The 27991-nt window shown below is 33.6% G+C and overlaps 1 protein-coding gene across 1 annotated transcript; it reads left to right on the plus strand.

The window, feature by feature from the left end:
• The first annotated feature begins 97 nt into the window (after nucleotides 1-97).
• On the plus strand, nucleotides 98-27985 carry LOC145268169 (MORN repeat-containing protein 3-like). Its single transcript, XM_080123380.1, has 5 exons — nucleotides 98-334; nucleotides 16106-16260; nucleotides 19244-19403; nucleotides 20413-20597; nucleotides 27621-27985. The coding sequence occupies exons 1-5, from the start codon at nucleotides 190-192 to the stop codon at nucleotides 27687-27689; spliced, it is 714 nt and encodes a 237-aa protein (XP_079979506.1). The 5' UTR covers nucleotides 98-189; the 3' UTR covers nucleotides 27690-27985.
• Nucleotides 27986-27991: the final 6 nt, after the last annotated feature.

Below are 27991 nucleotides of genomic sequence, written 5' to 3' on the forward strand. Positions count from 1 at the left end.
AATGTTGGCTGAATACAATTTTTTTTTTTTTTTTTTTTGTCTCCCTTTGTCTCACTGGATATTTGCGTTGCTTGATAAAAACGCGAGTTATCTGCCCTTAATATGGTTTCTATGACAACCTAGTCACGTTAAATAGAAAAGATAAAGGATTATGTTGTAAGTTTCGCGGGGCAATTCTTTCCCAAAATTATGCCATTTGGAAAAGTTCCTTCTTTACGTCAGCCCTTGTGGATAGAATGGGATCAACTCGCACAAAAGAATGGAGTTCGACATACTGTTTATTCGGTTAATGGTGACCAATATACTGGGGAATGGCATGACAACAAAAAGCATGGTAACTAAATATGTTTATCTTGATCTTATTTTCATGTTTTAATTCGAGGAATTGATAATCATTACTCTTAGCGGCATAACTTATTTCAAAGAAAATACCGTCTGGAAATTGGCCAGAAGCAATTTATTCTTTTTACTTGTTTTATTTGTGACATATTTTGTTAAAAATATTTAATCAATTCAAAATAGCAACTCATTGTTCTAAGGGAGACAACTCTATTTTACTAAGAATTGTAAGACAACTACTTCATTTAATGCAACACAGTTTTATAACAGTAATATATATATATATATATATATATATATATATATATATATATATATATATATATATATATATAATGCGACGATGTTGTATTTTTTCTTAAACAAAAACTTGAAACTTTGTTGCATTAAATGAAGTAGGTGAAAAATGTTGTTTCTTACAATTACTTGAATGTTTTGTTCAAGAAAAATTACAATATCGTCACATTTTACATTTTTGTTGTTGCTGCTGTTGTTGTTATTGTTATAAAACTTGGTTACATTAAATGAAGTAGTTGAAAAAATCTTTTTTTCATACATTTTTTAGTAAAATAGAGTTACCTTCTTTAAATCAATAAGTTAAGATTCTGCACTGCCATATATATATATATATATATATATATATATATATATATATATAACAACAACAACTCTGGTAATTAGTAAAAACCTGAAGAAATTACTCAATACTATTGCAGAGCAAATATATATATATTTTATTACCGTTTTTATCTGCTTAGTTACACATGTTTCGGTTACCAAATCGTATCAACGATCCAGCAACTTTGTCAGACTTTAACAGAAATGGTTATTAAGATTGGGAAAGCGATATTTTAAAAAAGCAGAAAGAAAAAAGGGGGGATTCTATTTTAATTTGACAAACTTTAGGTTTTTAGATTTAATAATTAAATAAACATTGAAAAGGGGTTAGTTGGAGTTTAAAAAATTCAATCAGAGATGGATAGGAATAGAGGGAGGGAGGGAGATAGGTAGAGAGAGAGAGAGGGGGTGGAAAAGAAAGGAAGGATGTAAAATGCATAAGACTTTGAAGGCGGGGGTGGCGGGAGAGAGAAAGGGAGAGACAAGGACTAAAGGGGGAAAAAAGTGAAATACAAGCAGCAAGGGAGATGGCGCTTACAAGTGGACTGTTATACTGTCGCAGTAAGTATCTACATCTAATTCAAAATAACCGTACACCAACCATTACTTGGGAAATCCTCAAAAAATCTAGCATATGTAAATTTTTAAACTCTCCATGCCTCCTTTGCCTAAACGAAAAACTTTTTATTTCCAATTTTAAAGATAGAGATATATTACTTAATAGGAAACATGAAACTACCATAAATTGTCAGCATTACAAATCCCACCTCCTTAGCAATTATGCACCTTTCTGAAACATCCCTGAGACAACGTTTTTCTGTTTATTTAAATCTGCCAAATCATACACCCAATACAACCATCTATCACATACAACTAATTGCTGTAACATCTACACACTTAAACCCTCTTATCCCATTTTTTCTATACCCAATCCTACCTTACCCTTTTATCCCTCCCTAAATCCAAAAAAATAACCTATATCTCCAATACTACCAATTTAAACCCCACTTAACTTTCTACCATACAATTACTTAGTAATCCATGTCCATTGGTCTTTTTAGTTAAATTTGCCAACCTAACAAACACAATTTCCCCAATTTGTTGGAAAACACTGTACATGTAACTATATGGGTTTGCACCGACACATGTGAGCACATATACGTACATAGGTGTATAACATATACAATGACTTATATACGTGGGTATATATCTTAATATATAGATGTCCTCATATAAGTACGGGCATGGAATAGTTTATAACATATTTTATAATAATGTATTTAAAATCAAACACCTCAACCTAGAGCAGTAAGTAAAGCATTTAACCTCCATAAAACTACCCTAGACCCCTCCCCAAAACCTATAATTATACCTAGGGCCATCATTCCACCCAACTATTAACCATATTTTTTTTAATTACATTTTCACTCCAAACAAGGCATATTGCCACTTTGTTGTAGGGGGCTACTATCAGGGACATGGGCATCAAGGGTACTGTGTAGGGAGTTGAGCAGCAAGATGTCAGTTCATGTTGCCCTTGAACTTCTGCATGTCAGTACAGTTTGGCAAGCAGGGACTCGACAGGGAATTCCAAAGTTTAGCTGTCCTGGGGAAGAAACTACTGGAATAGAAGGCTCTCTTACATCTAGGGATCTCTATGGGCGAATGGTGGCCTTATAGAGGTATAGGATACTTTCGGGCATTAGTATCTTTCTAGCACGGTAGAGAGAACCTACCTTCTTCGCAGCAGTCCTGGCGATACTCTCGATGTAATTGTTCCAACTCATGTTTCCTGAGAGCGTTAGGCCGAGGAGTTTAAAGGATGTACTTTCAGATAAAGAGTCATTGACCAATGCTATTGGTGGTAGTGAAAATAAAAGTAGCTAATGTTATGTTGCATGTTAAGTCTAAAGCACATAAAGGCTTGATCATCCGATTCTAGTTTAGTTTCTCTAGTCAAGGGGAGGGTGTTCCGAATATATACTCCGAGCCCGTGCATATGTCTGTCAGAGTCCTTACGGCAGAGGGGGAGATATCCAGGCATGTTAAAGTAGTTAGAGAGGAGTGTAGTTTAGTTTCACTTAGTGCTAAAATATCCTGGGTGTTTGTTAGGAGAAATGTTTCGATATCATTTAAATTAGTTCTAAGCCCATGGATGTTCGTAAATGCAAGCCTCAAGGGAGAAGGCAGGTTGGTTTTGTTTGAGTTTGGGCCTGGTTTTAGCGTAATTTTTTTATTGTGCTGTCATTTTTTTTTTAAAGAGTTTCAGTTTAGGTAATGGATGCTGAACAAGTGGTTATGCAGAATACCAGACATGCAACACAAGCAGACCATCAGTTGTCCTGCTATCTACTAGTATTGTGGCCTCATAATCATCTAGAACCCACACTCCCTCCCTACTTGTTAGAAATATAGACTAATATCCTCCTGAATATTTGTGAATTAATTATGCAACCACTTATTTATTGGGCGCACCCCTCTTCTTCATAAAATCCCATATATCTCTGTATACCTATACATCTCTATATATTTTCTAATATATTCTCCCCCCCCCATACCCTTATGCCATATTTTATCTTATTTTATTTTATGTCATTTTATTTATTTATCTAAATTTAATATATATACATATGCACACACGCGCACACACACACACACACACACACACACACACACACACACACACACACACATACACACACACACACACACACACACACACACACACACATATCCCAGTATCTATCTTACTCTCCCTATTCATTCATTCACTTATCTTTTATCATTTACACATTTATTTGTACAGGTATTCAACTATCCCCCCCGCTTACTTACTAATTACTATTATAATTATTTACATATATAAGTATGCATATGTAATGATATGCTCATGTATTTTTTTTTTTTTCATTTTCTTTATTTGAAGATTGTAGCCAAACCAGCTGTCAACATTGCCCTGCTTTTTATTGAAACCAACCGAGAGCTCTTTTTAGTATCCTCGCTGTTCCCTTAAGTGCAATTGTCTTTTGCACTTGGTTCACCAAGAATATTAGTTAGGTAGGACTTCAGGTTCTTCTTCATAAGCCCTGTGTCACCTATAATAACTGGTATGATTGATATCTCCCTAAGATTCCAGTTTTTTTTCATATCATACATGAGACCTTGATATTTGGTCAGTTTCTCCTTTTCAGCTCTGTTCAGCCCTCCACCATTAGGGACACTCACATCAACCAAGGTTGCAACTCTCTCTGACTTATCTGTATGTATATATGTATGCATTTGTATAGGTGTGCTCAGAATAAAATTATTAATGCACTTTACTCGCTTACTTATCCTTTGCTAACTTCTGGCTACTTATTTAGTCCCCAAATCTATGTACACATATATGTACGTGTATGTATCTCTGTATGTTCAAGTATGTATATGTATCAGGGCTCCTTCAGTCTCCTGAGTCGACATTGTTAAATACCAGTGGCAAGTGATGTGTATGTACAGGACGACAGGAAACAAATGCTGAGATAAGCGGAGAGCATATACAGCGCCTAGAATTCCCAAATGGTCACCCATCTGATACTAACTAGGTTTAGCGTTGCTTAACTTCGGTGATCTGATGAGAACCGGTGTGTCAACGCGTATGTATATGTATATATGTGGGTATAGTTGTATGGATGTATATATGCATGGGTGATGTATATGTACATATGTGTGTCCCTATGTAGGTGTTTATACATATGTGTATATACTTGTATATGCATGTATGTGTACATGTTTATATATATGTATTTATGTATGTATATGTGCTTTCATATGTATGCATATGTGTATGTATGTGTATATATATTTATATATATATATATATATATATATGCATATGTATCTATGTATATGTGTGTATGTGTAATACATTTGGCACTAAACTCGCCTAGTTAATTATACTCACCTATATATCCCATTTTTACTTTATTATTATTATTATTATTATTATTATTATTATTATTATTATTATTTGTATCCCCCTACATGTATACTTTTATGACTTTATATCGATCCCATCCATTCCTGACATTCCTTAATTCAATTTATTTAATTTACTTCATTTCTTAGGGACTTTTTATAACCAATGCTTTCTAAATAGGTGAATGCACTTGTTGGAGGTAACCAAGCTTACCTTGAGAGGACGCATCTTAGTTACTGCGAAAAACGTCCCTCCCCTAATCCGCATAAATCCTTAACGTGTCAAAATCCATATGACATCTGCAACTTACCTCGACAGTCCAACAGACTGCCTGTGAGCGCCATCTTGTATTTCACATTTTTCCCCCTTTAGTCCTTGTCTCTCCCTTTCTCTCCCGCCACCCCTGCCTTCAAAGTCTTATGCATTTTACATCCTCCCTTTCTTTTCCACCCTCTCTCTCTCTCTCTCTCTCTCTCTCTCTCTCTCTCCCTTTATTCCTATCCAGTGGTAGCTGAATGGATACAGTCTTTGCTAATCAAGCCAGGGATGGCTTGTGTTGTTCGGTTCGAATCTATCGACACCCTGCACTGAAGATTCTCAAAAGGATGAAACACTAGTGTCAGTAGATATTTAATTTATTTACTATAATAATTATTAAATACCTACAGACACTAGTGTTTCATCCTTTTGGGAATCATCAGTGCAGGATATCACGATTAACGCCAGTCGAGAGATTCAAACCCCTGCAACAGAAGTCATGTTTGGCTTCATTAGCAAGGACCCGAACCATTCGGCTACCAGAGTGATCTAATCATTATATAACTATCTGCGCATATATATATATATACATATATGCATATGCATAGATCATCGTATAACGATTAGATCACTCTCTGACTGACGTAAATGAACATTTAAAAAATTAAAATGTTTAAATTCGACATTATTTCACGCGGTTAATGGTAGCCAAATGGATTAGGTCTTCGCTAAATCGAGCCAGAGATGTCTCGTGATGCGGGGTTCGAATCGTTCGATTGGTATTAATCGTGACACCCTGCACTGAAGATTCCCGAAAGGATGAAACACTAGTGTCTGTAGGAATTTAATAATTATTATAGTAAAAAAAATAATTATATATATATATATTTCAACCTCAGGGTTTTTTTTTGGGGGGGGGTGCTTAAATTATTACAGATTGTTTCAATCGACAGTACAATAATATTATCCTGCCGATTTCTTCAGATAAATCAAGTAAAAATAAAAGATCCTTAAAAATTACAAATGAGTATTAAAAACCAGAATTTGAAGTGCTGGATAGAGAGAGGAGGGGTAGGAATAAGAGGGGAGAAAAAGAAAGGGAAAGAGAGGAAAAGAGATCATATGTAGTTAGGAATTAAAGTTAAAGATTAAGGACTGGAGAAAAGTTAAAGTTAAAATGAATTCAAAAAGAAAAGAGGAGGTTGCTTGTTGGAAGAAAAGAAAAAGAAAATATTACAGGGTAAGAAAGAGAAGCTGAAAGAGAAAATAAGGATGTCACATGGATGTCAATCAGAGGCAGTGGGAAAATAAAATAAAACACAATAAGTTGGCATCCCAAAACATTGATACATCGGTTAGAAAGTCTGTTATCGAATGGACCAGCTTATCAAAAAAATTTATTTTAAAAAGTTATTAACTATTTGTAGTGGGTGCTCCGTTTCTAATGCAACATTCTAGCAAACCTATCACCAATTTTAGAACCACTCTACGTTTTTAAGCTAAATTTTGCGAATTTAACCTTTTTAAAATTTCACTTGAAATTTGCTTCTTTCCAGTTATTTTATATATTTATGGTTATCTTAAGTTTTGTCACCAAACATTAACAATGTTTTAAATTAACAGGAAGATTTTTTTATCTACTTATTCGTATGCACAGTTTCTAATGCAATAATTCCCTATATTGAAACCATGTGATGAGAACATACCCTTTTTACATAATAGGATTTTTCATTTATTAATCTAAGAGCAATAATTAATAGTTAATGTGCATCAGAATACTAACTAAAGACTCACCTTTAAAAAAGTTGATTTTTATAAGCATTCGAATCTGTATTTTGTATTGTTTTCACTGGGCGCCATGTGCTGAATATATTGGATAATAAATGGCCTTACTATTATAAAAACTCCTTATCAGTGACAATTTTAAATGTGATATTTGTTCAAAACAGACTCAAATATCTCTAAAAAAAAATCAAATTTTTAAAGGTAAGTCATCAGTTGGTATTCTAGCGCACACAAAACTTGAAAAATGCTTATTAAAAACAAAAAATTGAGAAAAAAAAGAAAGAAAAAATTTGTCCGAGCAAAAACTTTGTAAATCTTGGGTGACAAAACTTGAAGATAACCATAAATATTTATATGAAATAAAATGAGAAAAGGGCAACTTTCAATTGAAATTTTAAAAAAAAGAAAAGAAAGCCCAAACTGTTTAAAAAAAAGGCTAAATTTGTGAAATTTGGCTTAAAAACGTCAAGTGGTTCTAAAATGGGTGCTCAATTTACTATAACGTTGCATTGGCAACTGAGCACCCCTTACAAATATTTAAATATTAATTTTCTCTGCATTTTTTATAATCTGGTTTATAATCAATAATAGTCTGCTGAAAAATTGAAAAAAAAGATGAAAATAAAAAATATGGCAAGGGGTGGAGTATTACTCGTATACATACATCAAATAAAGATATATATATATATATATATATATATATATATATATATATATATATATATATATATAAATAAGATACGTACTATATATGTTTGAAGCCAAAACAACGCACTGTTACAAAATAAACAAGCATTTATTTTGTTTAAAATTTATGTTAAAGTTCATAAATATATTTTGAAGAAAACTTTTATCTTCAGTATATATTTTTTTTTTTTTGCCATGTTGTTCTTGCAGCAGAGGATTAGCAAATATAAGTCCGTTTGGTGTTTCTACGGTAACATAAATTTCTACTTTAACATAAATTTCAAACAAAATAAATGTCTGTTTATTTTGTAACAATGCGTTGTTTTGGCTTCAAACGTATATAATACATATCTTATTTAATTCAAATTCAACCAGCGCTTCTAAGGAACAAAATCTTAACATATATATATATATATATATATACACACACACACACACACACACACACACATGCAGGACGCCTAGTGTTGCCCAGTGGTAAAATACTCATAAATATTATATTTTCATTCATACAGAAACCAAGACATGTGCATGCAAGTATTATGCTTTTTTCTAAACAGTTCACTTCTTGTAAGTAAAGAAAAAAAAATACTCAATCTGAGATCAAAACCAAAATCTAAAGATAGTGAGTCAAGTACAATAACCATTAGGCCAGCTTGATACGATCTTTAAAAATTATTTTCAAACACACTAATTCTTAACATAAGAAATATGTGAATGATTAACGCATACGCATTCATATAACAGTTGACAGATAAAAATCCGATAATCCCCACATACCAATTTTTCAATTTTGACCCTATAGCAGCCCTTTTCTTTGGGTGAAAACCGATTTTTCATTTGTCTGAATATCCGATATACTAAATTTCAAGTCTGTAGATAATAAATTCATTGAGTGTATAGGTTAAGAAGTGTTCACACACACACACACACACACACACACATTCTCACTTTTATAGATATATAGATAGATAACAAAACAAAACAAAAAACAAAAAATAAGAAATTATAAAAATAATAATAATTGTAATAATAAAATCATAAAATTTAAAATTTTACATCCATCAAAATCCTAAAACACAAGAAAACCCCAAATATATCTTAATATCATGGTGGGTGTGAATTTAGTAAGGCCAGCGTCAAACAGACAAGCCATATATATATATATATATATATATATATATATATATATATATATATATATATATATATATAAACTTTTATGCATGTAAAATATTTTTTTAAATAAAAATATATGTCCCATCAAAACAAAAAGTGGGGATGATGAAGTATATGCAAAACAAAATGTAGCTTAGGAAGCGAAATTAATTAGAAAATTAATTAGGAAGTGAAATTAATTAGAAAATTAATTAGGAAGTGAAATTAATTAGAAAATTAATTAGGAAGTGAAATTAATTAGAAAATTAATTAGGAAGTGAAATTAATTAGAAAATTAATTAGGAAGTGAAATTAATTAGAAAATTAATTAGGAAGTGAAATTAATTAGAAAATTAATTAGGAAGTGAAATTAATTAGAAAATTAATTAGGAAGTGAAATTAATTAGAAAATTAATTAAAATAGAAATTAATTAGAAAATTAATTAAAATAGAAATTAATTAGAAAATGTAGCATTTCAAAACTGCTAATATTGCAAATAAAACAATGACAATAACAGATATTAGAGAGAGAGAGACAGAGAGAGAGAGAGAGAGAGAGAGAGAGAGAGAGAGAGAGAGAGAGAGACCATAAGTAATCTGTAGTAATAAATAGTGATAAGATTGTACATCTAAAAACAAGAATAGGTTTAAGGCTCCCAAGTTTCATATGTTGCAGGACTTGTGGCATAGAAGGAAATGTGTTTTTATCTCACGTTCGGGTCACCAATTTGTGGTGGACTGGGGGATATATAAAATATATCCCCCAGTCGTACAAAATAGGAAAAATGAGGAAGAAACGAACGTGTTAAATTGAAATAAACGAGCTAGAATTTATTTCATAAAGAAACAAATGAAAGAAAAGGGTACAGCACATGTTTAGTTTGGCGTGCGTCTCTTGCTGTTAACTGGTGAGAGGGAAAGTCTATTGTTGTAGAGAGAGAGAGAGAGAAAGTCAATCCAGTTTGGCACGCGTCTCTCGCTGTTAACTGGTGAGAGGGAAAGTCTATTGTTGTAGAGAGAGAGAGAGAGAAAGTCAGTCCAGTTTGGCACGCGTCTCTCGCTGTTAACTGGTGAGAGGGAAAGTCTATTGTTGTAGAGAGAGAGAGTGAAAAAGTCAATCCAGTTTGGCACGCGTCTCTCGCTGTTAACTGGTGAGAAGGAAAGTCTATTGTTGTAGAGAGAGAGAGAGAGAGAAAGTCAATCCAGTTTGGCACGCGTCTCTCGCTGTTAACTGGTGAGAGGGAAAGTCTATTGTTGTAGAGAGAGAGAGTGAAAAAGTCAATCCAGTTTGGCACGCGTCTCTCGCTGTTAACTGGTGAGAAGGAAAGTCTATTGTTGTAGAGAGAGAGAGAGAGAAAATCAATCCAGGCTATGGAGATAGAAAGCATATAAGATGTACATACTGTCAGTTGGCTTCTGCCCAACACATAGTAGCAGGGGACGTGACGCGCGTGCACCCCAAAAGGGAGCAGTTGGTTCGTCGACCACTCAGTTAAGGAGCCGAATCGAAAAGAAGGAAACAGCTCAGGTGTCTTGCTTTTGTAGTTGTTTCCAGTGGTCTTTTGCACATGTGTGGATTTCCTTTAAAGGGAAGTGACGTTGCCCATGTGTGCGTACATGTGTGTACGTTAGCGTGTGTGTGTATACACATGAATGTGAGCATATGTACGTGAATGTGAATATATGTACGTGTGTGTACGTGTGCGCCTATGTTTATGTGCGCGTATGTGTATGACAAGAAAAGTGGCTTCAGATGTGAACGCGTGTTTTGTGTGAGACTAGAAAAGTTCGCGCACATACTAGAATTGTTCAAACTTCAGTTGTAAGTGACACTCTTCTAAAAGTTAAAGCTTCAATCCCCAGGGGATTTAAAAAAAAAAAAAAACAATTGTGAATTACTTAGGACGGTTGACAGAACAAGAGCATACTTCATCCGTGAGTTCCATTCAAAATTCTGTTCAGATTTCTGAGTTTAATAGAAAGATTAATGAGTTCAGCAGATACACTTGAGGAATGTCGAAGGTTACATCACCCGAATCATATATGAAAATGAGACTTAAGATGAGAGAAACAAAAACAAAAACAAAAAATATTCCACCATAATACAAAGAAACTTTTTTTTTTACTTCGGAGTCACCACTTATCAAGGTCTGAATGCCACTCGAGGATAAGGGTTAATGAATGCAAGGTGATAGTGTAGTAATCGTTAATGGTGTAAATTGGGTAGAATTTGATTGTTTACAGGGATGGCTCAACAAGAACTTGTTTACATTGGATTTGAAGGCTAGCATGTTGTATTCAACTGGGAAGCATGCCAGCGGAACAGTTTTCCACAGGCAGGCAGTTCTGGAAAGGGAGCTTTGTTCATGGAATCTGCATTTAGATTTAGGCACAGATAGAGAGTGGAGGAAATCGTATATAGTGGTTGTAACTAGTCGAGTGTTTTTGTGAAAGTTTGGCAAGAGAGCCCCATAGATTAGAGTTCAGTCGAGCCCTTGCCATGAAAATAATGATAGAGCAGAGACAGGCTCACAATGTCTCTTCTGTGGGAAAGAAATTGCAGGGAATAGAAAAGGACATCATCAGCTGGTTTCAAAGCTGATTTTCAACTCTATCAAGGCTGGATAGGACATGCCGAACAGCTCCTGCCCAGATGTGGCAGCAATACTTCAATTTTAAGGCATACTTGGCTCTTATACAGGTAGAAGATTTCATTGGCAGTGAGATATCTACTGGAATGGTAGAATAATCCAACCATATTTCCAGCAATCTTGGCAACAGATTTGATGTATAATGTTTTACTTTCTTTCATTTATAATGAAAATTGATACTTTTAGAAAGTAAAAATAATAATTTTGGATTCAGGAATGGGAACAGCAGTTTCTTGGTTTCATCAATGTTTTCATGCAATACTAGGTCAACACAAGTCCCACTAATATATAATAATTAATAATTCTCTATAACTAGTATGCTTAATTATTATTATAATGTTGCCTTTAAAAATAATTGAAAACACATTTATAATTATAATGCATTATAAGCTAGAAAAATACCTGTCACTGGACAGGTAAAATGAATTCCCTGAACTGAACAGTCTGAGACTACTTTTATGTCGATTAAAATCAAGTTTATAAACCTTAATTCATTTTTAATCAAAATCAATTATATGATGTTGATTGTACAAAATATCTAAAAATTAAAGCTTAAGGGGTCTTAATAAGAAATTGAAATTCAGGAAATCTTGCTTAATTAATGTCTAAAAGTAAATCTGAAATATCTGACTCTCTTCAGATGAGAAATTGTGCTTGTATCATGCCACCTAAAAACCTTTTAAAATACTCCAAAGAAACTGACATTTGGGGAATATTTTTAATGAATAGGCTGATTTGTTTCATAGGATGAGTGACATCATTCAGAAATGATCGTAAACTCATAATCTCTTATTCTGAGAGATGCAAGTGGACAACGAGTGGAAGTTGTCAGACTTCTGTGTGAATGCCCTTTGGTAATTGAATAGGCCAATTTGTTTTGTGGGATGAGTGCTGCCATCTTGTTTTGTGTTTAACCATCCAGAAATGATGGTAAACTCATAATCTCTTATTCTGAGAAACACAAGTGGACAAAAAATAGAAGTGGTTGGACTTGTATGAGGGAGCGATTATTGTTTTCAGAACTGAAGATGAAAATATAACATAAAATGTATCTAAGAAACAGTTATGGACGGCTTGTGGGTAAAACTTGTGATAAATGTAAAGAAGTTTCTGGTTATGATTGGGAGAGTGGGAGGAGAAAATAATTAGAGAGAAAATATGTGCTACCACCCATAATATATACATGTTTTTAATTGTGATGCTCCTAGAAAATAATATAGGATTTATTTATAAAGGATGAATGTGACTTCAAATATGCACAAACCCTACATAAGATAGTGGCCAGCAGTTTGATCATAATGAATTTATGTGTCATCTGCATTTGTCAAGCTATGTTTTTTTCTTTAGATAAATAATAGATTCTATTTTATGTCAGTCAAGGTTTTTATGTACAGCACAAGCAATTATGGAGTTTTTACAATTTTTTTAGTGGGGGAGGATTTAGTTAATTATAACAACTTAAATCTTTTTAATTCAGAAATGATCGTAATCTCATAATCTCTTAATCTGAGAGATGCAAGTGGACAACAAGTGGAAGTTGTCAGACTTCTATGAGGGAGTGATTATTGTTTTCAGAACTGAAACCGAAAAAACTAACATGAAATGTATCTAGTTAAAAAAGAGTTATGGATGGCTTGTGGGTAAAACTTGTGACAAATGTAAAGAATTTTTCGGTTACAATTGGGAGATTAGGAGGAGAAAATAATTAGGGAGAAAGGAGAAAAATGTGCTACCACCCTTGTTTTGGATTGTGATGCTCCTAGAAAATAATACAGAATTTTATTTGTTGTTGTGTAAATATTGAAAGGCATAACAAGAAGACTCATAAACAACAAAATGAATAATAAATCAGCAGGAATACAGACAAGTATGTTAGTTAAACGGAGTTCCCACTCAACTGAAGGACAAGTAATGTTACGAATCTCTCCCTCTGAGTCTTAGGTTCAGACTAACTCAGAAGCAGAACTGCTTACTGGAAATGACGTAAGGAATAATCTATTGTCAGAATCTGTAGGGGTGCCATCCCAACATCCCCTCCCAAGCATTTTCTTCATAAAAGCTGTTAATATTTCTTTCATTTAGAATCGACTATTAGTGGATTAGTGACTTTCCTTTTCTGAACGAACCTTCATTGTTATGATGTTGATTGAGGAAGGTCGAAATCGAATATCTCGAAAATGGAATGGAAATGTTCCTCCAACAGTGGTATGTCACTGATGTTGTCCAAGTAACATCTTAATTTGTTCTGGTAACATTAATGAGTACGTCTTAGTCCTTGCATGATATATAACATGCCCTGACTCTTTTACTGATTAAACACACATCTCAGAATGAAGTGTTACTGTTATAACTCTTGAAAAAAACGATATCTGCTGGAATAAAACATTTAATGGTCACTTGTTGGTTTGTCTGATTTGGTAAGAGTTTGTCAAAAACGGATCTCACCTTCTGTGTAAACATAGTTTCCTCCGGTGAAACCACTGTTAGTGCATTAGGATTACATGTGTATGATCTGTTGAAGAGCTTCATCCATCGGTGTATTGTGAGCTTTCTTCATTGCTCTTTTGAGTGTATCCACAAATCATTCCACCTGCCCATTCGATCTAGCGTGATATTGGGGAGTGGTGATGTGTTTGATCTGAAACGTATCAAAAAAACTTTTGAACTCTGCATATGTAAATTGAGTTCCATTATTGCTCACGGTGCAATCTTCTACACCAAAACGTGCAAACAGTTCATGAAAAAAAATTATGGTTGTCCCTGATGTGAGTCTTTTGCATCTTAATACCTCCAATAATTGGTGTAACTATCGACTATGATTAAGTAATAGTGGTCATCGAGAGGACCTGCAAAGTCGATGTAGATTCTTGAACATGTCTGGTCAGTTTTGACCACGATTTAAATGTGATTGGTAGTGCTTTTGCAACTAGGGTGCAATCTCTGCAAGAGTTGATCATTTTTATTCGGTTTTTCCCAGGGTGTCCCATGTGAAAATTCTGTAGAATTCTTTTCGGAATTACCACTCTTTTGCTATATAGCCGCAAAGTGAGAAAATTTCTAGAATGTTGATGTCCTTCATAGCGATCTTGCACTTGATGTCGCAGATAAAGTCGTCCTTTTCTGCTTCTCTTTGATTCCAGGTAAGGATACTGGAAGCTCTCTAATTTTGTTGTCTATCATTGTTTTTTTTTTCGCAAAAGTGCAGCAATTATGGAATCCTCAAAAAGTTTCTTTTTTCTTTGGTATCAGTCTTGATAGGCCATCAGCATTGCTAATTTGTTTCAATAACACATACTCCAATTTAAAGTTATAATTTAGTAGAATTGTACCCCATGTCAGTAGTCTATTAGCAGTATATGTCAGTACACATTTTTTTTTATCCAAAAATTGTAAGTAATGGCTTATGATTGGTTTGTAACATAAAAGTTCTGCCATGTAAGTATCTATGAAATTTCATTACCACAAATATGAGACTTAGAGCTTCTTTTTCAATTTGTGAGTACTGTCTCTCAGTCAGCAGTAGCGTTCTGGATGCATGGGCAATCATTTTTTTTTTTTTTTGTTACTGTCAAGTATTAAATGCAGTATACAAGCTCTAATATAAGCTTGCATCACTCGCTATTAATTTCAGCTTTGGGTCATAATGTGTGAGAAACAGATCCAATGCTAGAGTATCTTTCCTCTCCTTCTTTTTCAACAGCAATTATAAAAAATATATCTGCTATAAAGTTAGTACCAAGTAATTTGAGTAACAGTATTATGACATTTGACTGTGAGGGTAAGAACTCCTCCACCATGTTGTTAAAAAAATATTTTTATATATATAGTTTATAAAAAATATTTTTTTAACAATATGAACCAACATTTGCCATAAATTATCAATGAAACATGTTTTTATGCAGCTTGTAGCAAAAAAATCTATCAATTACTTACATATAGGTAAAAGTGGATTTTAGTTTATATATAAGATAATAACTAATAAGCTATGTTATATCTATATAATTATAAAACTCAAATGACCTTGTAACGATGTATGTAACCCACTTTCCGAATTACAACATCCAGTTGCTCATGCGCACATAAACATTAACCCATAAATACGTAAACAAATAAACACAAATCACTTCATTTACAGATTTTGACCTGTGCACTGAAATATTAACGTTATTATTTTGAAATTATTATTTAACATGGGAAGAGTGGGGTTTAAAATAACTTAGACATAATACAAAAATTAACGATGTAAAAAAAAAAAAAAAAGCAGATATATCAAAATTTGAATTTAACTATAATAAGTATTATGGTATCTGTTCAGTGCACATTTACCTATAAGTATGGCCAAACACTTATAATTCAGTAACTGTAATTTTTTTGTTTCAAAAATAATCAATTATAATAAACAGAACGACTCATAGAAATCTATCTATATTCTTTTTTCATTTTAGTATACTTTCATAGAAATGTTTCTGTTATGCCAAAAAAAACTATTTTCTTTACGTCACAAGTGTCACGCTCAGACATGAATTCCATAACTAATATAACGTACTGACCCAACGGGTCACGGGTAGTCTAGTATAAACTAAAATCGACTTTTCTACCCTTTCTTTTTATATTTATATCTTTGTAAATTGTTTTTATATTTTAATTTAACAAGGCAAAGGTACCTACAAATGGAAGGTTTCTGGTAACATGTACGATGGTGATTGGAAATTTGGTAAAAGAAATGGTTTCGGTACCTTGAGTGTCCCAGATGGATTTGGTGGCTTGCAGAAACAATATGCTGGAGGTTGGAAAAACAACTTGAAACATGTAAGTTTCTTTTAATATGTTGTTTATTTTTAAGATTTTGTTTATTTAAAAAAAAAATTGGATTCTTAGATTATGTAAATTTCCAAGCAAAGAAATGGATAAAACTTTAAAGAAAACAACATAAGAATGTTATCTTTGTTTTTTGAAAAGTAAAATATGACTTGTATTGATTTTTCGGACTACTGTTCTCATCTTGAATGTTATTTCCATAACATTTCAGTCAATGTAATCTCCGACCTTCTTCAAGTTATCTTGTTGAACTCAGGAAACTTTCTATTGGGAATCTTGGAAATTTACATGGAATTTCCAATATAATTGGTGGGGGTAGCATGCTCTCATTCCACTAGCTATGACCGGGTAAAATTCCTTTGTAATTTGCAATTGTATTTTTGGAATAATAAGGATTGAACCTTCAACCTCCAAAAGAGGTACACAATACCAATTGAATTTGACCAAATATTTTATGGTTTGTACTTTTAGTTTAATGCTCTTAAAATTCATACTAGAATTGTCTGCAAGGATCCAGGGCATAACGAATAAGCTATTTGATAAAATTCAGCTGTAAGCTACTCTCTGAAGAAGATCGAAGGTTACATCAACCAATGCACTGTGAAAATAATATTGAAGATAAGAACAGTAGCCAGAATAATCCAAATAATACAAATTATTGGTACAACTACACTATGATAGCAAAATTCGAAATGTTTAATATTGGTTTGTAGTGTATAAGTTCTGCCATGTAAATACCTATGAAATTTCATTACCGCAAATATGATACTTAAAGCTACTTTTTCAACTTTTTCGTTCTGGATGCCTGGGCAATCGCTTTTTGTTTGTTTGTTTTCTTTTTGTACCGTTGGCATTCAATGTAGTATACAAGCTCCAATATAAGGCTGCATCACTCGCTATTAATGCTCTCTACTTAATTGTCATATTACAGTGATGGATATATCCAAAAATTACAAAAAGCGATAAAATAGAAAAAATTCTTAAAAACATTTTTTGACGAAAATTAACAGATATAAAATGTTTAACTTAAAAAACACCAGACAATTCCAAGATCCTGGATATGACCTTAAACTATATCCAGTGGTGAGGCCCCAGCTTGCGGGCTTTGGGGAGTGTGGAGCCACCCTTTAATTACCATTGCTTCCAGGTCCACTCTGACCCAGAGTGGTAGTACCTGTTAGGGTCCCAACTTTGGGTTAAATAGAAACCGACTGGAAAAAAACAAATATATTCTATTAAAAAATTTTTCTTCAAAATCTTTGGATTCGGCATTAAATAACCCGAAAAGGGTTGATATGCCGTAAAACAAAACCAACCAACCAACCAACCAGACAATTCCAAGGGGAGGTAAATATATGTAACTGTTACCAATTTTTTTTAATGAATTGTGCATTAACAATCATAAATATGAGCTAATTTTCCTTGTTTTTAGCATAATTGAGTTACTTCCTTTGTTATCATGTCGCATGTTCTCAAAACAATATGGCAAGGATTTTTTACGATACAGATAAAAAATTTGTATTTTTTTTTAAAATAATGCGGTAATATTTAAGTACTTCTTACATTCCAATTAAATAGATATCATTAATTTTAATTGAAATTGACACAAAAAAGTGAGTAGATACCATTGTCTTTTTTTTTTATTAAATCATTTTTTTTTAAAGAATTCTGCTTTTATAGTGTAGTTGTAACAAATTATTAATCCTCATTTCAAAAAATGAGAAGCTTAAAATATTTATTTATACAGAGTGGCCCACTTAAAAGTAGCCTGGATACTGATCAACTGGGAAAGTGTAATTACGAATGAAGCAGTGAAAACAAATGTTTCATTGTTTCACATTTTTTTTTTACTGCAGCATTTTGCACATAGCATATGCGATAAGAAATGCTGAAAGTTTTACATGGTTTGGAATATCTATGCAATGCTGTCTATGTCACACCACGTTTGCTCATACTGGTTCAGATTTGGACTACTATTAAGTGGGCCAGACTTCAATAACATGGCCAGTAAAGAATGGTTGAGTGTTCTTGGATTAGTAGATGTTGATATAGCAAGAGAAGAATAAGGAAAACATGGGAGGACGTGATAAGGTTAGAATAATAAGAGTCTTTGTCAATGGCACCAGGCGACTGGGGTTAAATTCTTGGTTGAGTCATATCAAATATTTAAGAAGCATTCAATATCAAAGACAAGTGGAGTAATCTTGTGAATGGAATGGCGCTTTTCCCAACATCTCTAGTCGACCACTTAGCTTTTTTTTAAGAAAGAAGGATAAGTAAAAACCTAACCAGAAAAAGGTTAGTTTGTTAAACCGATTATAATGATTGAAAAAACATGTTCTTTACTTGTCTACATGCTACAAATACGTTGGTTGCTGAGATATTGAGCTACCTTTAAGTGGGCCACCTTGTCTTATTTTTCTACTGATTTTTTCTCTTGCATATAATCGTCTGTTCTTATATTTAGATTTGCCATTTACTGAACATTGGGTAAGCATGTGTACATGTTTATATATTTGTATATGTACAAGATTCAGTTTTAACTGATCATTGTTGATTTTGTAACACATTAGCTAGAGGAATAAGGGGTCCAAATGTGAGTTATATTTAGTTTAATGTAAAGGAGATAAAAAGTTGATGGAAGCCCTTTTGTAAAAGTTTAGACGCCACCAATTTTTGTGATATTTTTACAATAAGATATCAATTAATAAATAATATGTAAAAATTTCATATTCTTTGTAGTATTTTAAAAGATTTGGGGGGGGGGGGCATAACATTGACACAACCGTGAAAATCCAAATATTTCAGGTTTTGTATTAAACTATGAGACAACAATGAAGCAAGATTCCAAATTTACATCCTGTATTATGAAATTTTATATGAGGATGCATCGCTTGGATTATTTATTTTGATATATGCTGAATATTTGAAGTTTTAAAAGTTAAATTTGAAATAAATTTTGTTTTATTTTAAGGGTTATGGTTCTCATTTCTATGGCCCAAATGAATACTATGAAGGTGAATGGTATGGTGGAAAACGGAGTGGTTGGGGACGAATGTACTATACCGATGGTACAATATATGAAGGTGAATGGTATGACAACATGCGAAGTGGTCAAGGCATGCTAAGACTTGGTAAGGATACGTTTTTTTACTTTTGTTTTTGTATTATTAATACTAACAATATTAATATGCTGGTGCCTTCCTTTTGTGTCAGGATAGCATTAGAAATTATGTTTGTAAGCAAAAATAATTTTGCTGTGAGCTAATGCGGAATACAAATTATGTCTTCTTTTTTGAGGATGATTAAAAAAAGCAGCCACTTAGTATAAAAATATTTATTTAATGTTTTTTTATGTTATTATGTTATGTTATTATTTTTTTAATTTATAAAACATGTATCTGTAATATCTTAAACAATAAAAAAAAAAAAATAAGGGAGATAACCTCTGGTGTCATGGGAATTACGGCCCTTGTGAACATCCGAACTTTTCTCTGAATAATTTACCAAACACGATAACAGGTTTTCATTTTCTCTCCCTCCTTAATCATCATCCATCCTGCTATCCCATCATGGTATTAAGTATCGATTGCTTCATATACCAAACATCACAGTATCCAATAAAAAAATATTATAGTATTGGTATTAATGTTATAAAAACTTCTACCTTAGTAATGTGTACTCTGCTTATTCATTTTTTTTTATCGACTTATTGCATGATTCTATTTATGTAAGAACAGATGAACTTCCAAAACACAATAACTTTGATATCATTGTAGAGTAATACCCTCAGCTAAATGAGACCCACCATCACCACAAAAAATAGATAAAAATGAAATTCTATTTTTTTTTTTTTTTAGGGAATTATGACACACACACACACACACACACACACACACACACACACACACACACACACACACACACACACACACACACACACACACACACACACACACACAATTTAGAATAACAGATGGGATTTGCATATAAATTTAATGTAAAATGATCATTCATTTCTGGGCAATTCTAACGTTTTATGGCAGCTAATCAAAAACAGTATTTTTAATAGTACGCAGATTATAAATCCTTGTGTGGAAAATTTCGAGATATAATTTTAGTTTTTTAATTAAATTTTTGCAGCAAATGAAAACAGATACGAAGGCTTGTGGCAAAACAACATGAAAAATGGTCATGGAAAATTCTTTTTTCTTGATTCTGGCCAATTATATGAGGGTGTTTGGGTCGATGATATTCCAAAATGTGGTCAAATGATAGATTTCAATAGAGACAGTGCACCATTCCCAACTAAATATCCTATTCCGGAGGTAAGTTATTTAATAATAATTTATATGCGCTTTTTGGGGGCTTTTTGTTAATTTTATAGTAGCTATCCTAAATTAAAATTTATTCTGTCTATGATAAACGGTTATTTTGCTTGTAAGCTCTAATCATGTATTGCATGTATTGAGCACTCTTGAAGTAAATACAGTAACTAATTGTAGCAGAATTAGCAGTAACCAAAATGAGAAATAGAGAGCTTACCTCGGATACGTCTGTTTTGGGCTGAGTGAAAGAGAGTTCCAAGATGGCGTCCATGGGCTTTTATTAGCGTTTACCCAATGTAATTATCGTTGAATCACGTCTGCTCTCGCGCGATTATGCAAATATGTCGTTCCTGGCCGCTGGAAAAGAGAGGGAGCGTTCTGCAGATTGTGTGTAGGTGATTCTGGCGAGTAGATTGTGCTTGTTACGACCCACGTGTCTGCGAGAAGCGAGTTTTTGTTCTGTCTGTTTTTAGTTCTATTTTTTTGGGGTTATTTTGCCTACTACATTTTTTGTTTCATTAATATATATAAGTTGGTCATTAAAGCCCACATGCACAGATCGTGATGTTAAAATCACATGATCACTTCTTGAATTACATTTACGATTTATATAAATGTTAATTTCAACTATATTCACGTCGTGGTTAACATAGGCCAAGCGGTTTGTTCCTTGCTAATGAAGTTAGAGATGGCTTTGTGGCCGGGTTTGAATTTTCAACCAACAGTAATCGTGACTTTGTGCACTGATGATTCCCAAAAGGATTAAGCACTAGGGTCTGTAGGTATTTAAAATAATTATAGTAATAATTATATTGTTGTGAATATGGATTATCTCCCTTGATAATCCAAGACTATAAAAGCTGTGCATTTCCGCTTGTCAAGTCAACAAGTAGTCGAATTTTTAATTGAATAAGAAAGATTACTAGACGGAAACCTATTGTCCTGTTTTCATTACAATTTATTCAATTAAAGAATGCAACATTTTATGTGACTGGAGCAATTTACAACAGATTCAGAAAGCGATTCAGCTGACAAGTTCTGGAAACATTGGCAGAAAACCTTTACAAATTTTATTAAGGTTCTATATGCAGAAAGACTGGAACTTCCCATTAATAAGCATGCACTCCTAACCAACTACCTGTCTCACATAGTCAACGAAATTATGTCGGATTGCATTACCTACGAAGAAGCAATCAATGCACCAGACGCTACATACATAAAACACAAAAATGAGATATTTTCTAGACACCTACTTGCGACTCGCTGACAAGAATCAGGCGAAACACTGGGCCATTTTCTTAAGAGTCTTCAGACACTGGAGAAAGATTGCAACTTCTGCCTAATGATGGCATTAAAAGCCCAAGAGCAACACATTTTGGATGCCTTCATAAACAGCTTACGTCTTCTTGAAAACCAGACTCTTACACTTAGAACAACTTACGAGCAAGTCTATACCGTCGAATGTGTTATACAGCAGTCTAGTTCTTACAGCCAGACACAGTGAGCATCGCACTAAACGCACCTGTCCCTGCTGCTCCCCTCATGAAAACAAAGTTTCAAGAACAGTCAGTCATTGCCGCTTTAAAAAAAGACACCTGCTATTTTTTAGGTTTATCTAAGCACCTACGAGTCCCATGCCCAGCCAGAAACACTCGTTATCATAAATGTTGAAAACTTGGTCATTTTTCAAAAGTACGCAAAGCTTCTAAAATCCGATATAAAGTCACTCGTCAAAGTACATCTGCAACTTTAGCCGCTACTCCAGACTGCCTTTCAAAAGCTATTGTAAAAGTAAAAATTAATGGGAGATCTGCGAATGCCTTGCTCGATACTGGCTGCTCAGAAAATTTTATTAAAGAAAGCTTGGTAAAAACCAATGAATTGTATTTCATCCCTGCCCCCAGAAAAGTAAAAATGGCAAACGTGCCATTGTCTGCACAAGTAAGTGGTTATTGTTTAGTGGACTTACTATTTAATGACGTCTTCTATGAAACCACTAAATTATCCATAATGAAAAACCTTTGTTGCGAAATAATACTGGGACACGATTTTTTGCAACAACACTCGCAGATTGAAATTCCGTTTGGTGGTTCAATGCCCACATTAAAAATTTGTGGAATGTCAACAGTACCCATCACTTTTCGAAAACCTAACTGAAAACTGCAAACACATAAAAGCAGTGAAAACTGCAAACACATAAAAGCAGATAAAACTGCAAACACATAAAAGCAGATAAAACTGCAAACACATAAAAGCAGATAAAACTGCAAACACATAAAAGCAGATAAAACTGCAAACACATAAAAGCAGATAAAACTGCAAACACATAAAAGCAGATAAAACTGCAAACACATAAAAGCAGATAAAACTGCAAACACATAAAAGCAGTGAAAACTGCAAACACATAAAAGCAGTGAAAACTGCAAACACATAAAAGCAGTGAAAACTGCAAACACATAAAAGCAGTGAAAAGCAGACGTTTTTCTAATAATAATAAAACAATTTACTGACTCTGAGATAAAACAAGTAGAGTCGTTTCCTCTGTCTCGTCAAGCTGTACAGGCATTTGCGGGACTGAAAAAAGATATTGCGAAATCAGCAATTACAACAATAGACCAGAATATTCCTCTGGTTGTTGAAACGGATATGCCAGACTGTGATATTGCTGCTTCTTTGAGACAAGCTAATCGTCCTGAAACTTTTTTTTGAAGGACCCTCTCATGGGCTGAATGATGACACCCTGCAATTGAAAAGGAAGCCTACACCATAGTTGAGGCATTAAGAAAATGGTGGCACTACTTAATTGAATGCGACTTTAAACTTATAACTGACTAAAAATCAGTTGTTTTTATGTTTAACTCCAGCAAAATAAAAAATGAGAAAATAGCGATATAGAGAATTGAACTATCATGTTTCTCTTTCAACATCAGCTACTGACCTGGCAGAGAGAACTTCACAGCTGATACACTGTCAAGAGTATGCTGTACGGCATCAAGCGAAGACAAACTTAGAACGCTATATAACAATCTCTGTCACTCGGGCATTATTCGAATGATTCATGCTGTGAGGCATAGAAAATCGCTTTTCTCGGTGAAGGAGGTAAAAAGAATTACAAATTTCTGCCGAACATATGCTGAAATAAAGCTTCGAGTTTATAAACCCAGAATTGACGTTTTGATAAAAGCAACACAACCATTCAAAAAACTAAGTCTTGATTTTAAAAGACCACTACCAAGCAAAACAAGCAACCGATATATATTAATTGTTGTCGATGAATATTCACAGTTTCCTTTTGTCTTTCCTACTGCAATTATACAATGCCTCTGTTCATTATTTGCTGTCTTTGGAGTTCCTGCCTATATACATTTGGACCAAGGGGTTTTTTTCATGTCAAAGCAGCTTTGACAATTTCTACAGGAATGAGGAGTAGTCATAAGCCAGACAACTCCCTACAATCCTAATGGTAACGGCCAATACGAAAGGCATAATGGCATTATTTGGAAGAATTCAATTGGCTGCATCAAATAATGGATGTTCGTTTGATAATTGGGAAAATCTCCTTCCTGTCGCATTATTCACCATACAATCCCAATTGTGTACCATCACGAAACCTCCTGACATGACATCTAATGACACTGTCTCTGATGGGGCTCCATCAGACACTTCAGATAGGTCAACACCTGACTCCCTGACAAATGAAGGACTAGCACTGGAAAAACGTGTTCATCCAGGGACTGACTCTGACGTGGAACAGTTTGCTCCTCTGGAAAAGAAATATTTCGGAGCAAGGTATTTTAAAGCGCACAGACAGGATTGCACTGAAGAGCCTAACTGTTTGAGTACTCCAACCTTGGATCATGGACTGCCGAGGCGATCACTGCGAGCTCGTAGGGAGCCTGAACATTTAAGGGACTTTCTCCCCTATGAGTGAGAAATTTGGTGGGGAGAATGTTGTGAATATGGATTATCTCCCTTGAGAATCTAAGATTATAACAGCTGTGCATTTCCACTTGTCGAGTAGACAAGTAGTCGAATTCTTAATTGAATAATAAAGATTACTAGACAGAAACTTATCATCCTGTTTTCATTGCATATATATAGGTAGCTTTCCTTAGTCTTGACAGATTATGGATACCAACTCTAAAGGTGCCTGTGCATGGAATTTTTTTTTTTGTGGCAAAAATTGTGCAATTTCCAACCATACCTTGCCTGAGTCGGCGTTGTTCTCATTTTTTGTAATGGTAAAAACTACATGTTAGTGTTATTAATATTATAAGCTTTGTTACAGTAAAAAAAAAAAAAGTTTCCACAGCTTTAAAAGTTTCATCCTTGTTTTATTAAAGAGTTTCATGCTTTGTATTTTTTAAGGTAAAAGACCAATTTTTTAAAAACCTTATCATAACATTTACTTTTTAATTAAAAAAAAATGTTGCCGCAGCTCCTTTTGTAAATATTTTCATCTAATGCAAATATTGTTCGTTCGTTTAGCATCGTAAATTATGAGATGAAAACAGAAACGATTCTCTTAATCGTCACAAAAAAAACACATTTTGCATTATTGATGGTATCAACTTTGTTACATTAAAAAAAAAAAATCGTTGCAGCTGCAGCTTTTTTTAATGTTTTGATTTAATAAAACATATCGTCGCATTGAGCGTCCTAAATTATGAGAGGAAAAAAATGAACGAATCTTTTAGTAAACGAGAGTTGTCTCCCTCTGCATAATGACAAATTGTAAAACAGCTCCTAGATATGTTTCAAATACAGAAAAGAAACATCACCGCTAGACATTTAAAAACAGCATGGTTAATCCTATCCGTTTCATTGAGGATTTAAATAGATCATTACTGACTTTTTCTAAGAATTATCTCCCTTGATTTTTCCGAGGTAATCATGTTACATTTTGATGCTTTGCGATACTCTCGACGTCCCCCCCCTCTCCCCAAGAGTTAGGAATTAAGAAAGAAAAGGGAAAAAGTAATATGAAAAAAAAAGAGGAAAAAGTTTATCAACAGAATAATGGAGAGGAAGTTGTTCACTTAAGGTACATTAAGGAAGCTGAACAGTATTGTTAATCAAGGTGTAGCAGTGATTTCAGATAAAAGATTGAATAATGGAGGTCAGTGTGTTTGGACTTAGTTTGTGGTCAGTTTTGGTGGCAAGAATTCTGCAACAGTTTGCGACTCTTGGGAACAGTCTGTGAACAGTCTTGGGTTTACAATGGTTCACGACAGTTAAAGTTGAGAAGAATTGTGAGCTTGACATAGTAGAAGACAGGCCAAGGTCAGGGCTTGGACCAGATCTTTAGGAGATCAAGATGAACTGACCTCAACTTATGAACACGGTTTTGACAGGACATAAATGTGGACCTTAGCATGTAGAGAGTTGCTGATCTCTCTCTCTCTCTCTCTCTCTCTCTCTCTCTCTCTCTCTCTCTCTCTCTCTCTCTCTCTCTCACAGAATATATTAGAGTTTGTGTTTTTGTGTTTTGTTTTACTTTCTATACATGAGTGCCCTCCCTTGGCAGCTGCCAATGATGACTGTGGTTAGTTTATGTTTGTTATAAGTAATTGACAACCAAGTTGTGGTTTTACTTAATATAGAACTTTATTGACATATTTATATAAGAAGAGAGATTGAATGTACGTGTGTGGAGGTCTACGCCATGTTGTCGAATACGTATGTATTAGGCGGTTGACATCAATATTCATACGCCATGATTTCCTTGTTACGCGTATGAAAGTAGTTCTATGGTAACACTACATCCCCCTTACCAGAAGGAAGAAAAGTAGTACACATTGTTCAGATGTTTATTGTTTAAATCTGTTTGGCCTATGGATTTCACGACCATGTCTTGTTATGTTTGGTGTGTGTTTCTTAGTGTTTATTTGGTTTGAGATGCTTGTGTTAGGGAGTCCAGATTGAGATTGGGTTTGGTCACTGAAGTGAACATGTTTATGGGTTGCTTTTCCATCTGCTCTGATATGGACTCTGTTACGTCTTTTTGACGATCCATCTGGCAATTTGAGGATGTACGGTCTAGGTTCTGTACATTTGCTGAGAATTGTTGCTGGTTTCCATTTTCCAGTTTGGTTATCCCACATATGTACGTGTTGTCCAGGGACAAGTGCTGGTAAGTCATGGGCTGTTTTGTCGTGATAGGTGTTTTGTATATCCTGTCTGTGCTTTAGTTCTTCGTGGATATGGTCACGGTTGGGAAATCTATGATTCGTGATTTTTGCAATCAGGTTCGATTTCATGATGCGACTGTTTATAAGTTAAAGCAAAATTATATAAAATGCACAGGTGGGTAAAATAATGAAAATTGGTTTACATGCCTTGTTTTGTCTTTTGTAAACGTATTTTTCTTCTCATGTCTGTTGCCAAAGTTTTGTCTCTTGTGAAAGAAATGTTTTTCCTTTCTGGTCTGTTACCGAATTTCTTTTTTTTTTTTTTTTGTTTCGTTTTCTGTTGTCGGTTGCGACTAGTCAATCCAACTGAGTGAGTTTTTTTTTTTTTTTTTTTTAAATTGTTATAAATGTTCAGTATCCATTTCGCTGCCACCATGTCGTTTGTTTATGTTTGTTGTTATAAGTAATTGACAACCAAGTTGTGGTTTTATTTAATATAGAACTTTATTGACATATTTACATAAGAAGAGAGATTGAATGTACGTGTGTGGAGGTCTATGCCATGTTGTCGAATACGTATGTATTAGGCAGTTGACATCAATATTCATACGCCATGATTTACTTGTTACGTGTATGAAAGTAGTTCTATGATAACACTACAATGACATGACGAGATGATGACACAGCTAGAAGAGAAGACATAAGAGAAGAAGACGTATAACGTTGGGGTCATCAATCGTTGTTGAGTGAGCAGGCACATAGTCTTTTCACAGATTAATTATTATTCCATTTTGATAAAATAGTTCTTCATTTCTTGTTTGTTTGTTTTTTTATAATGACACTGCTTATAAAAAAAATTTTTTTTTTTTTCATTATTTTTGTCTTCAATCAGGTGGAGTTAAATGATCCAGGAGGGGTTTTAGCAGCAGCTGAAGAAATATTTCTCCCAGAACAAGAGTGAATTCTTCACATTTCAATTTCATTTCTTCCTAGAAGCACAAAAATGGAAGCAAAAATTTCAACATTAGCACTTGTACCTTATCTAGAATTATTTAAAAAAAAAAAAAAAAGAGACAAATCAAAAGTTGACTTCAATTTCAGATTTATTTTTTATTTTAGATTTTATTTATTCATTTATATATATATATTTTTTTTTTTCGGGATCACAGCTTCATAACACTTAAATTTGTACACTTTTGGACATTGTAAATATATTTGTTATTATTATAATTAATGAAATAAATATATTGCACTGAATTTATT

The sequence above is a fragment of the Euprymna scolopes genome, chromosome 43 (assembly GCF_053919585.1).
Source record: "Euprymna scolopes isolate OS-2025 chromosome 43, ASM5391958v1, whole genome shotgun sequence".
Taxonomy (NCBI): Eukaryota; Metazoa; Mollusca; class Cephalopoda; order Sepiida; family Sepiolidae; genus Euprymna; species Euprymna scolopes.